The sequence below is a fragment of the Lycorma delicatula genome, chromosome 3 (assembly GCF_047948215.1).
Source record: "Lycorma delicatula isolate Av1 chromosome 3, ASM4794821v1, whole genome shotgun sequence".
Lineage (NCBI taxonomy): Eukaryota > Metazoa > Arthropoda > Insecta > Hemiptera > Fulgoridae > Lycorma > Lycorma delicatula.
In genome coordinates this window covers 128,618,012-128,631,715 of record NC_134457.1, presented here as the reverse complement: position 1 = coordinate 128,631,715, position 13,704 = coordinate 128,618,012, and the positions used below count along the sequence as shown (strand labels likewise).

Sequence of the window (13,704 nt, the reverse complement as noted above, 5' to 3'; positions counted from 1 at the left end):
GAATTCAATACTTTGAATGAGTATTTTCAACATTTTCTAGTAGATAATTCAGATGATATTTTAGACTGCTTTCTATAGTGATGAGGTGTGGTCTTATTTATCAGGAAATTTGCACTCACAGAATTTTCATTTATAGTCTGCTAACAACCTACATGTCTTACATCGAATTCTTCTACGTGATATAGAAGACTGGGGTATGGATTGCAATATCCAAGAGAAGAATATTCAACCAATATTCTTTGCAGAAACAATAAATTCAGCTCGTTACTGTGAAATCAATCACTAGTTCATTGGAGAGCTATCCGAGGTGAAATTAATAATGCTTGGGATTCATCAAGACGGCGCAACCATGCATACAGCCAGGCAGTTAATGAAGTTAAATAAAATGTTATGCAGTTAATGAAATAATTTTTTCAGTGTAGAATCATTAATAAAGGGCTTGTAGCCCTTTGTTTTCTGAATTTAAGCCCACTGAATTTTTATTTAAGAGGGTTATGCAAAAAGTAAAGTTTATCAAAGAAACCTCCACAGCCTCCAAGAAATTCAAATTGCTGTTAGTGATTTCACCATGAACATTCCATATGACTAACTTGTGAGAATTTTCAAGAATAAATACTTATAGACATGATAGACATGTCTGAATGTACACTGGAACCATTTCTAAAACTACTGTAAGTTAAGTCGATGTTATGTATTATTGTACTAGTGATTGACAGGTGTATGCACTAGTACACCTTTAGAATGCACTGTACAAATCTTCACTATCAATATTGTGGTAAAAAGAGCAGTCTTGATGACTTCAACAAAATTATCTGAACATGTGTAATTTTTTTTTCATTTATAACCCACCTTTAAGCATATTTATTAAAGAAGCCTACTAATTAGTATATTTATATCACAAACCACTATCAACAAACTGGAAAGTAGAATTTACATAATGTTCATTCACTGTCATAATTTTATTCATCTTTGTATGATCTGCGTGTTGTATTTCTTATATAACATATATATGTATAAGAAAAATAACAAAATAAAGTCTTTATACATAATATTTTGTTCTTCGTATTTTCTACATTGTCTGTAGGAGACATTATTCACATTCAAGATTAGTCATCCAACAAAAGAGATGTGTTAGTTCCAAAAATAATGTAGCAATTCACAAGGATAACAAGCATCTCATTATAGAGTTATTCGGGAAAATCCAGATGAAATGGTTTCTAATTATCTTCTTCATTGAGCCACATATTCTATTCATTGAGAATACCAAGCTCATTAAATGTAGCTGGCATTTGTCTTTGAAATGATGTCTACTTTTTGCTCTCCAAATGGACTGCCAGTATAGTGATTGTCATTACTTCCAAAGAAAATAACTTCAAATAGTGTTTCACAATGATGTTTTACATGCAGCATAACTATAACAATGGTTGAAAGTCATGTACATCAATAAATTAATGATTTTCTTTCTTTTGTAAACTATGCAGATACAATACTCAGTTAAGAAACGTTTATTAGGTACAATTTTTTTTATTTATTAAATTGTTGTAATGATTTCCAGTTAAATTTACTTGGTAGAAATTACGTATAACTGTAACTAACTGCCTTTTAATTTTTGATGAATTACAAAATGATAAGATTTGTAAATTGTGAACATATTTTCAGATTCTGGGAATACTGAAAACATTATTTATTAAAGGATAAATAAAGATAATATATAAAAATATTTTATATTTATCTCGTAATCTTTTAACTGCTTCTAAGAATTTCCTTCAATGCAATTTTATCTGTAGGGAAGAATGTTTTAGGAATAAAACAATAAAAGTTCTGTTGGAACCATATGAATTTAGTTAATTTTGTGTTTATTTTTTCTAGTATTCAGGACTGAGAGAAGCACTGCCACAAAACGTACATATTTTAACTCTTGAACCCTGGAGAACAGGGAGTATTTTAATTAGACTCGAACATATTTTTGAAGTAAATGAAGATCCTGTTCTCTCAAACCCTGCAACAGTTGATCTCAGTGTAAGTTATTTTGTTATGATAAGTTAATACAGAAGTTTACAAATATTTAAATGTTTATTATTATGTCTAATGTAAATATTAAGCAGGTAAAAAAATGTGTTAGTTCATCAAGAAATTATCTCATCTATATAGTGATTAATTAGGGAACTTGAATATCTCTAAGAAAGACAGTTGTATTGCAGTAGATAGATTAGCTGGTCAGGACTCACTTCGCAGGCCCTTCCTGTCTAGCCAAGGTAGAAGAGTCCGCTGGATCCTCACTGTGTTCATTATTTTCATACTTGCGAGAATAATACTGATAAATAACAATTAAAGCCAGATCAATTTTTTAAAAAGTCATCATTGTATTATAATTTCTTCAGAGAAACAATTTGGTCATCAAAGAACTTGAAACATTGAGTGATATGAAGTATGCGGGTTTCAGAGTAGACTTATCCTAAAAATAGTAGTTATAGCTGATTACTCATCCTTCATAGGGTAAAAAAGTATTTTGTATGGTCCTTAGCATTATCCAACAAACACCATGAGGAGGTGACTGTAGTTAGTTTCCCATTTTTTGGATATTTTTTATCTTCTTCAGTCAATAACTGTAACCAGTCGCAGCATGTCAAGTTGCACACACAGTAGCAATGACAGCGGCTGTCTTGGTTGACAGCCACCAACATCTATATCATCATACCTTTAAAGCTATTTTTTTCGATCAGGAAGAGATATCAAAAGAGGCAGCGAATTTGATTTGTCCAATGATTTGGCCATAGTAAGTTGAATATCAGCAAAGAACATAATCTGGTTATCACATCAACTAAAATGGCTGCCATCTTGAAACGGTGAAACATTTCATAATGGCAGTAGTTCTGTTTTCCTTTCAAGTATGAAACCTGTGTTCATGCAAAATTTCAGCTCAATCGGTTGAGTAGTTTTTGTTTGAAAGAGTAGCAGACTCACATACACAACTAGATTCGTTTCTTAGCTTCTGAACAATATTAGGGCTTATTTTAATTTTGATGTTTATAAAAAAGGCCACATTTTAACTCAATATATATACATGGTATACATATATACATATATATACCATGAGAATCTGAAATACAATACTTTAAATGGTCAAACACTCCATGAATGATAAATTCAAAGATCTTTGCCAACAATTAATTATAGATATTGGTCTATAATTTGAGGTATCATTAATGTCACCTGATTTATGCATGGGAGTAATTCTAGCTAGTTTCCATTTAGTAAGAGATTTGTTCTGCTTCAATAACAGATTAAAAAATAGTGTAAGAATGGCAAAGAATAAATTCTATAATTAAATAAGATGGAATATTATTGGGTCCACAAGATCTTTTGCGTTTAAGTAGTTTGGGAGCCTTATTTACTCCTCTCAAATCTAATGTACTTCACCTCAAAAGTATCCACAGTGTAACATCCATTCAAAGAACTGACATCATCATTCTCAGTGTTATCTCAACGAAACAGAACACAAGGATAGTGGGAGTTTGTTTTCTCCCTACTAACTACAGAACCTGGAGAAATGTCCCTTGCTTGAAAGACAGAAATGTCTTTCTGTTTTATCTGGCAGGTTATCATCTATTTTGTGGCGGTTATAAATTTTATTTGTTTTATTTTATTTATGGCCGGATTTTGTATTTGCATTCCGATCCCGTAGACCAATGAGAAACAATTAACTGGGGCTGATATGGGAATACTAAACGTGTATGTACTTTGTACTTCCGGCAATATTCCCCTTCAGTCCGTCCGGTCAAACAGGAATTTGCCTTCTGTGGGGACCCTAGTGTTTGGATATACGTGTGTCCAGGAAGAGTTTGGGGGAATTGCTGGACACCGTCATTGTGCTGGTTAACCTGAGACGGACATAAAAAGGAGGAATGTTTAGTATTGCAAGAAAGATATAACAGATCTCATTAAGGACAATATGACAAACTTCTCATGTTTTAACCTACCTACTTATTAAATTTTTATTTTTTTTATTTATTTTTTTTTGTGTGAAGCGCGGCAAAATTGCTCTAATTGTTCCAAAATTTGAAAGTTAACAATTTATTTAATTCATCATTTTGAATAATACTACTAGTAGTAGTTAACACTGGTCAGGTAAAATATACTTCCGTTAGTATTAGTGTCTACTAAATTAGGTTGGGATCAACATAATACCAAGTCAATGGATATGGTATAAAAGGTTTAAAAGATATTTTATTTTATTTATTAACTGAAAACTTCCACTAACTTGACCGTAGACAATGAAAAGGGTGCGGCCAGGTAGCAGCATCTTATCTATTCCTGTTGAGGACACCTTCGAAACGTAATACAACAAAACCATGTGTTCAATTATTATTAAGCACTCATCAGGACATTAGATTTTATCTATATATACTATTGTAGGATATTATAATGGAGTAGATTAAATTAATAATGGCGCATGTATTTATTTTACATTTAAATTTAATAAAATACAACATAACTAAATGTTTAATTATTTGTTAAGTACTAGTAAAGGGTGTTATATTATATTTTATAATTTAGTAGTATTTATGATACTGAAATGGAGTAAATAAAATTAATTTAATTTTGGTAAAAAAAAAAAACCATATGTCTATATATTTATGAACTGTAACAACTTTAAGCTCAATATGAGACTTTACACCCACATCTCTTTTTAATGACCTTGCAATAAAGGCCCGCAATCATTTGTGGGAGTTCCCTGTTGGCTCACCCGATGTAGAGACTCCTAGCCTGGTTTATCATACACAAATCTTCGTCCCACCATTTCACAGTGGTTCATCTAACTAGGCGCGAGGCCTTTTCTTCACACCTTGCGGTGTAGGGTCCTCTCGGCAGATGTCCCTGAGATGGCTGTGCTCGAATACGGCCGCTATCCCGAACAGTCAGCGCGCCTGTGCTACGCCCATTTTCGATACGGTTTTAATGTTCGCGTCGTAGCGAAGTGTGGCGTTTCTGACAAACCACGGCGCTCCGAAAATCGTCCCCGGCGCCACGTTTTGGATGGCCTCCAGCTTTTTCTGGAACGTAGAGCACAACAGAGCCCCCACCATGCCGGGTAGGCGTAAAAGAGAGCTCTGGTCTCTTTTCATAAACAGAGATTTGCGTTGTATAAAGTCTTTCTCAGTGCTATTTTTGAGCTGATGGTCGAGTGTGTGCCCTTCCAGTTTCACAATCTTGCTGTATGAGAACTGTCACAACTGTTTTGCAGCCTTATTGTTAAGATGATTCATACCGTTTTCACGAGGATTCGTAGGATTTGGCGCAGGATTTGATCGAGCGCTCGTCTCATCGCGGCGAAAAGAGTGGCAACGACTCCTCGTCGCAAGTCCCTGTTAGAAGCAAAGGGACCTTTACCCTTAGCTCTGCTCGCACTCTTTTAGGGCGGGGGCGGTAAGCTGTAACTGTGTGTTGATCTTTGATCCAGTAGCGGCGAAGTGGTGCAAAGAGTGACAGGAGAATACAGGAGATCTCCAGCTGCCCGTGGCTCGCTGCGGGTAGTTGTCACGATTGTGGGCTTGTGCCTAATATCTCTAAATAGAAGGAATACAGCAAGCATTTTGTTCGTATACTGTTAGGTCAGGGTATCTCCATCTCTGACCATGACAGATGTTAGTGACTGGAAAGGTCTTAAAATCAGAAACATTAAAGAGGCAGGCAAAGGATTAGTTGTGGTAGCGGATGATACGGAGACCATTCAGGCAATTAGAGATTTCACAGTGGTTAATCGATTGAATGTGAAAATAGACCCGAAGAGAACGCGTAGGCCCCGTATTATAGTCTATGATATTGACCGTAACTTGACCGACGAAGATGTCTTGCCCCTCATTAGGGAGCAGAAAACTGATTTGGATGAAGCCGCCTTCTGTCGGGACTGCAATTTTGTCTTTAAAACGGGTAGGCATGATACCTAGAAATATCACGTTGTCTTTGAGGTAAATTCTGGTCTCTTTCAAAAATTTACGTCTGCAGGCAGACTATTTATCGATTTTGGGTTCTTCCGAGTAAAAGGGTACGTGGATATCCAGAGATGTTTCGAGTGCTGTAGATATGGTCACAGGGCTAAATTTTGTAAGTTTGCCTTGGTGTGTGCCCATTGTGGCGAGGAGGGCCACAAGCGTGACGATTGTTCGCATAGGTCCGAGGCTCCGGTCTGTGCTAACTGTGAAGAAGTTGCACAAGAATCATGAGCATCCAGTTTTTAGTAGGGAGTGTGTCTGTTACGTAAGGGCCGTTGCGCTGTACTTGAATTCCTTAGATGGTTAGGTTCGGTCAACTAACTGCCCAGAGTGCTTATGTAGTCCAGGTTGAGTTATGTGAGATTGTAGAGAGACGGAGCCTCGATGTTGTCTTTCTACAGCACCCATATGTAATTAGGGGTGATTTGCCAGGTTTTCATAGCTGAAAAAGTTTTTGTGTAGGGCATACCTGTATTTCTGCTATTCTATGCAGGAAGACGCTTGATAGTGTCTTTATACGGCAGGTTTCTGACGCGCATCATGTTGTGGTCAGACTTGCCATTCGCGGACAAAACCTTACAGTTGTTAGTTCATATTTCCAATACAGGGATCCCACTGAGGAACCGTAGCGAGATGGGATAAGATCCTTCGTATTGTGAGTAATGTCCAATCTTTATTGGTGCCGATGTTACGTCGTTTTATTGGTGACGTCGTTTTTCTGGCACAGTGGGATCACTGATAATGGCGGTGGCCTAATTGACAGTTTCATCAGCACAATTTTGAGGTTTAATGTTGCAGACCAGTTTGCCACTTACGTCAGTACGGTTAATGGACGAAGGGCCTTTTCAGGTACAAATATTGACATCACCAATGGTAGGGAAATCCATGGCAGGGTCCTTGACTGGTCTGTGGTCGACGACTGTTCTAGCGATCATCGGTTGATATTATTTTAAATAGCGGATGAGTTGCGCGGTGGCCATGAGGGACACCTTCCCGTTTATCGGGGGCGCATCCTGCATGGGAGGGCGAACTGACCGAAATTCTCCACTTTGTTGAAGTCCAGACTGGAGATTTTTTTTCTTCTGACCTTGACGGCCTGCCATTAAATGTCCTGACAGAAAGTTTTATTTCTGCGGTGGCGGCGGCTGAAGCCGCCATTCCTAGAGGCACTGACCGGAAACCGGTATCTGGTTGTTGGTCTTGGAATCTGACAGCAATGAAGCAGTCTGTAAACCGACTCAGAAGGGCTGCACAACGAGAGGGTGATCACGATCGGGTTGCGGCCCTAACTGCAGATTACCGCAGAGCGAGGGCTAGGTACTTTCACATCATTAGGTCCTCCATCCTCTTACATCCTCTTCACAGCATTAGGTCCTCTTTCAATTCCTAGCGCTCCTTCATTAGGAGAAAAGGAATAGAGGCCCTTGGGGCGTTATATATAAAGCCCTTGGACATAAGCGCAGGAAAGATGTCCTCTTCTCAGCCTTGTCAACCCACGAAGGTGTGGTAATCGATAAGGACCGTGTCCTTAATATTTTGCTGAATGATTTACTCCTGGATGACAGTATGGTGGGTGAGGTTTCATACCACCGGCGTCCCAGGCGGGAACCCACCGGGTTGGTCTAGTGGTGAACGCGTCTTCCCAAATCAGCTGATTTGGAAGCCGAGAGTTCCAGCGTTCAAGTCCTAGTAAAGCCAGTTATTTTTACATGGATTTGAATGCTAGATCGTGGATACCGGTGTTCTTTGGTGGTTGGGTTTCAATTAACCACACATCTCAGGATTGGTCGAACTGAGAATGTACAAGACTACACTTCATTTACACTCATACATATCATCCTCATTCATCCTCTGAAGTATTATCTAAACGGTAGTTACTGGAGGCTAAACAGGAAAAAGAAAGAAGGCGTGCCAGGCGGGAAGTTTCGAGACCGACTAACAATCTTCTGAGATCACTGAGGCGGAAGTGCGACACGTGATCTTAGTATGGCACGGCACAAGACCCCCGGATATGATTCACAGTGAAGCTCCTCGTCCGAGCGCTTCCGGTAGTCCTTGGTCCTCTATCTAGAATATATAATAGGTTGCTCTTCGCCGGCCATTTTCCGGCGTGTTGAAGCGTGGAGACTTGGTGTTGTTCAAAGGTGGCGACAAAGATCCTACTGTTACATCTTCTTACCACCCACTAACGCTCTTTCCCGTGATTGGCAAGGTTTTTGAGTAGGTCCTATATTTGCGTATTAATGTTAGATTGGGCACTAATCATTTGCTAATGGACAACCAGTATGGTTTCCGACCGGGCAAGAACACTGAGGATGCCATACTAAAGGTGGTGGATATAGTTTCCTCTAGTCCTTGTAAATGTTTATTAGGGATCTTACTGGACATATCCGGGGCATTTAACAACTTATGGTGGCCCTCTGCCCTGTTTCATATGCAGACGTAAGTGTACACGAAATGAATTAGAAGTGCGCTCAAGTTATTTCAGCCATCGGACCGTTTCCCTGTGTGACAGCGGCTCGGAGGTTCGTAAGAGCTTAACTTAAGGATGCTCTCAGGACAGTGTTCTGAGTCCCCTTCTTTGGATCTTAGCATTCGATTCGATGTTGCGTTTAAGGTTACCGTGTGGTTGTCGTGTCGGCGCTTATGCTGACGAGTGTCGGCGCTGCTACTGATTGAAGGGGATTCACGTAACGATGTAGAATTCCGAATGCTCGTGCTTGTGAGACACTCCGACTGTGGAGTCTCCAACCAACATAAGATGATTTTCAGCCCAGAGAAAACCACAATGATGTTGCTTAAGGGCCGATTGGCTGCTACCCGACGAATCCGGGTCCGGATGGCTGGTCTCCCCGTTCGGTACGTTACGACTCAAAAATACCTGGGTATTATCCTTTATGAGAATTTTCGGTTCAAGGAACATCTACAGTATGTAGCAAAAAAGGCCGCTGATGCTTTTTATTGAATCCGTAAAGTCATTCATCCCGATTAGGGGTTGAATTACCGAACTATGCGTATCCTTTACAAAGGTGTCAGCGAAGTTATTATGCTGTATATTGCGCCTGTCTGGGCTCACCGCATGGCTTTTAGGTATTGCGCCCAACATTTTAGCCTAGCGACTCTTCTTGCTGGCTGTTATAGGCGGTTATAGAACATTCTTGCGGGAGACAGTCTGTGTTATAGCCGGAGTGAAACCAATAGATATCTTGGCTAATGAGCGTAAGGGTAGGACTGCTTACACATATTTAAATTTTGTCTCAAAGTGTAATTTTTCCCCTGAGATTTCCAGCTGTCTGGCCGGAGCGTGTCACTTGCATGTGAATAGCACGGCCACGGACTTTTCCCCGTTGACCCTGATTCTCCACTTATTAAGCTACGGCTCCATTAAATCCACCTACCGTTGGAGTCTCTCGACCGCGTAATCCATATTTCAGGATGTATAGTAATATGCCGTATTATCGGCGTATAAAGCGGTGTTGACGCCTTCCGACAACGGCATATCTTTTGTATATACAGTGTACAGTATCAGCGAAAGTACTGCCCCCTGGGCAACCCCATCGGTTATCGCCCTGGCAGTTGATAAGGATCCCCCAGCGCGTAATGCGAACTGTCCCAGAAGGTAAGACCTTATTAGCTTCGTTATTGTTGTGATTCTTTACTGAATTAGAAATAGTATGCACATGACAGAGGAAAGCAACTTAGGGAGCTAAGTTTTTCTTATATCACTTATTTTTTTTCATACATTTTACAATTAAAATATTTCTTTATTAAAAAGTATTTACTATTTACTTTTATTTCTTTTTTTTCAGAAATTGTTTTTCCCATTCAATATTACATCGCTCCGAGAAACAAATTTAGGAGCTAATTTGTATGTAGATGAATTGAAGAGAATGCAGTGGAAATCAGAATCAAATTCTGTTTATGAAACAAGAAATAATGACTTTCCAGGGCTATTTTATTCTTTACCAAGCATAAGTTCAATTACTTTGCAGCCCATGCAGATTAGAACATTTATTATTGAGGTTCAATATTGATTTAATATATCATTTTAAAACAAATTTTGAGTTGATTTTCTCTTATTTAATGTAGAAAAATAATTAAATTTATAATAAATATTTGTACATAGTAGAGAATTTTTTCATTTATTTAGATATTCATATTTTTATATTTTTTAAATCATATTTTTAAATTCTATAGTTATGTTTTATTAATGCTGTTTCTAGGTCATCTGCATGTGCCCAAACACACATACAAGCATGCATGCTCACACACACACACACACACACACACACACACACACACACACGCGCGCGCGCGCACACACACACACACGCGCGCGCGCGCACACACACACACGCGCGCGCGCACACACACACACACACAGAGAGAGAGAGAGAGAGAGAGAGAGAGAGAGAGAGAGAGAGAGAGAGAGAGAGAGAGAGAGAGAGAGAGAGAGAGAGAGAGAGAGATTATATAAATGAGTATGTGTAATTAGTACAAATTAATTACCTGTTGGACATCTACAGTAATAAAAATAAGATCTCTAAGAGTAAAAAGTCTTGTGAAGTAGATAAAGTATCATTTTTGGTCGTAAATACTTAGGTAACAAATACAGTAGATCGGTTAGTAACTATAAATATATCACTTATGGTTGTGAAGTAATCATCCAACAATTAAAAATAGTCACTATTAAAACTTAATAAATCATTATGATAAAGTAGTTTTCACATATTTTACTAGAAAAATTAGAGACTTCTAGTTTGCTTTCAACTTTCTAAAAAGTATTTGAAAGAATGATAGCATTCTGCTGGTGACACTCTCATCTGTTTACAAATGATATATTAACAATTACATAAGTTAATTATTATTAACAACTATCACAGCTGGTAGAAAATATGTAGAATAATGTGTAGAAGTAAAGCTAGACAGAAGGAGAGTAAGAAAATAGTATATCAGTTTTCTGAAGAATTAGTTGGAGTATTAGTTATTGTTATATATCGAATGTATACTTTTTCTTCCTCTACTAGCAATTGGGCAGAAACGTTTTTCAAATGAAAAGGATTCATCAATTTGTAGTTTTAAATAATTGTTCCAATCTCTCTTTTATGATAGTAAGGCATATGTAAATCACCTGAGGTACTAGTAACATTAGCCAGAGTGTTTTCTCTGAGAATAATAATGTTTACTTAATCTTTGTAGTGACTCCACTGGACTCAGCATGCTGTTGCATTACAATATTAATTGGCTAAGTGTAGAAAAATATGGGAAGCCAGTTCAGATATTCAGAGAATATCCTGAAATATTTCTTCTTATTTCAAGGATATCTTTATCTTTGAGATAACAACAAGGTAATTTATAATCTGCATCCTTATGTAATAATTTAGAAGATGAGTAAACAAAATTTTTCTACTCCCTGATTCCTAATATTGTTTAGAGATTTAATTTTTCCTAGTTTTATTAGTTAAATATTTTCAAGCATTATGATCTAGCAGAATCATAATAATTTAAATTTTTTTGTTTCAACTTACCTGCCATAACAATATTGTTGAAGAAACTGTTGCCAACATTCCTGTTCCATCCAGTCTACTAACAACCATTGTCACCACTGTGTTGCACCAAGTTTATTTTACTGTTTTTTTATTTAAAATTATCTTCAATGTTAATTTTCTTTTGTTCTAGATTAATAAGTGTGCTTATACAGCAATTTATTAAAACTGTTTATAAATTATTGAAATTAATCAGTAATTAATAATTCAATTCTAATAATTGTAATTCACATGGGTACTCCAAGGAATTTCTATTAGCTTACACATATACCTCACAGTAGTATTTATTTCATGTCCCATAGATCCAGTGAAGTACAAATTTCACACTCCAAGAGCATTCCTAGATCATTTGGAATCCTAGGATGTCCTTAGAGTATGGTATTTGTACTTCATAGGACATCCAAGTGTCATGAAATGGATTCTACTAGGAAGTGTGAATGTAGATGATTACTTATTAGAGGTTCCTGGAAGTATGTCAGGTGAATTATGAGGGCTATTCAGAAAGTAATTTCCAGTCCTCAATATTGCGCAAAGGAGTGGGGGTAGCAATTCTGTCTTTGCACAGTTGAAAAGACCGGTTCAGTGTAGTCCTAGTAGTCTTATTGGAAGTATGGCTTGCTTGTTTGTTTCTGTAAAACTTGGGTTTGGAATGGTTGTTGCTGTCATAGAAAATACCACTGACTGTAAAGTATGTACCAGCATCCATTTCCGTCACACAAAAAGCTTGTCAGCTGCTGAAATTCATCGTGAATGAACTTTCTGCTTGATATGGTGGGAATATCATGAGTGACAGTGCATTAAGACAGTATTGCCATATGTTTTGAGAAGATTGAACACATATTCATGACAATGAAAGAAGTGGTCAATCCTCAATTGTCACAGATGAATGAACTTATTGCAAATGTCAATGTGAAAATTTGAGAAAATCATTGATTCACAATAACAGAATAAGCAAAATTTTTTCCTCACATATTGCAAGACGTTAAAGAAATTGAAAAGGGCCATACAAAACAAATGACACAGCATGCTAAGTTCAGGCATCATATTTCTTCATGACAACGCTTGTTCGCATACTGCAGTACACACACTACTTCAAATCAACAGTTTCAATTGGGAGTTGTTTGATCATCTTCTTTATAGCCCTAGAATGGCTCCCAATGATTATAAATTTTTCCTGAAAATGAAGAAATAGTTAGCAACACAGCATTTTGAAAATGATGAGTTGAAAAACAGTGTTATTACTTGGCTTAATTCACAGGTGGCTGAGCTTTATGACAAGGTTATTCATAAACCTTTTTACTGTTTATGGGCAAGAGATCTTGATTTTTGCCAATTTTTGACAAACACTATAAGCAGATGACACTATATAACACTATAAGCAGATGACACACAATATTGGTTCAAATTAAGCTAATATAAATGCATTGTTGAAAGGTACTTGATTTATAACCAAGTATCTTAATTTGGATGGCAATTATGTAGAAAAGTAGCTATGAGATATATATATATATATATATATATATATATATATATATATGAAATAAATTGTTTTTTTATCAATTGGTGTTTTTTTTTTAATAATGAATTGGAAATTGCTTTCCAAATAGTCCTCATACAATTATTAAATAGGAATCATTTATTAATGATTTATTTCAATAACTTACAACTTCAATGAACTGTAGCTTATTTATGCAACATTTGCTGTCTTATAAACTACAATTATCAAACTCCAAGAATATCCCATGTGATATTCTGTACGTATGTAGGTAAAATGACATTTATATAAGTAAAGCCCTTACAATCATGGGAACATTCCTGGACATTTTGTATATCCAAACAGGACAGAAATCAGCTAACTAAAGGTGTTTTTGTGCTGCATGGGCAAGAGATCTTGATTTTTGCCAATTTTTGGCAAACACTATAAGCAGATGACACTATATAACACTACAAGCAGATGACACACAATATTGGTTCAAGTTAAGCTAATATAAATGCATTGTTGAAAGGTACTTTAATTGATTTATAGCCATTTGTTCAATACATTATTCAGTTTAAATTAATAATAACATAACAGATTAATTATAACATATGCTACCAAAAATATTTTAATAATGATAGATGATTTTAATCATCTATCATTATTAAAATATTCATCAGGATCCTCA

At 36.8% G+C, this 13,704-nt stretch overlaps 1 protein-coding gene across 3 annotated transcripts in view; it reads left to right on the top strand.

Annotated features, from left to right (window-relative positions):
* LManII (Lysosomal alpha-mannosidase II) overlaps nt 1-10,120 on the top strand; it is a 93,552-nt gene extending 83,432 nt beyond the window's left edge. For all 3 annotated transcript variants that reach the window (XM_075360557.1, XM_075360560.1, XM_075360559.1), the window contains exons 16-17: nt 1,870-2,019; nt 9,803-10,120. In XM_075360557.1, coding sequence (XP_075216672.1) covers nt 1,870-2,019; nt 9,803-10,027 — 375 coding nt within the window. In that variant the 3' untranslated portion in view covers nt 10,028-10,120. The remainder of the gene's footprint in view (nt 1-1,869; nt 2,020-9,802) is intronic.
* The last annotated feature ends 3,584 nt before the right edge of the window (nt 10,121-13,704 follow it).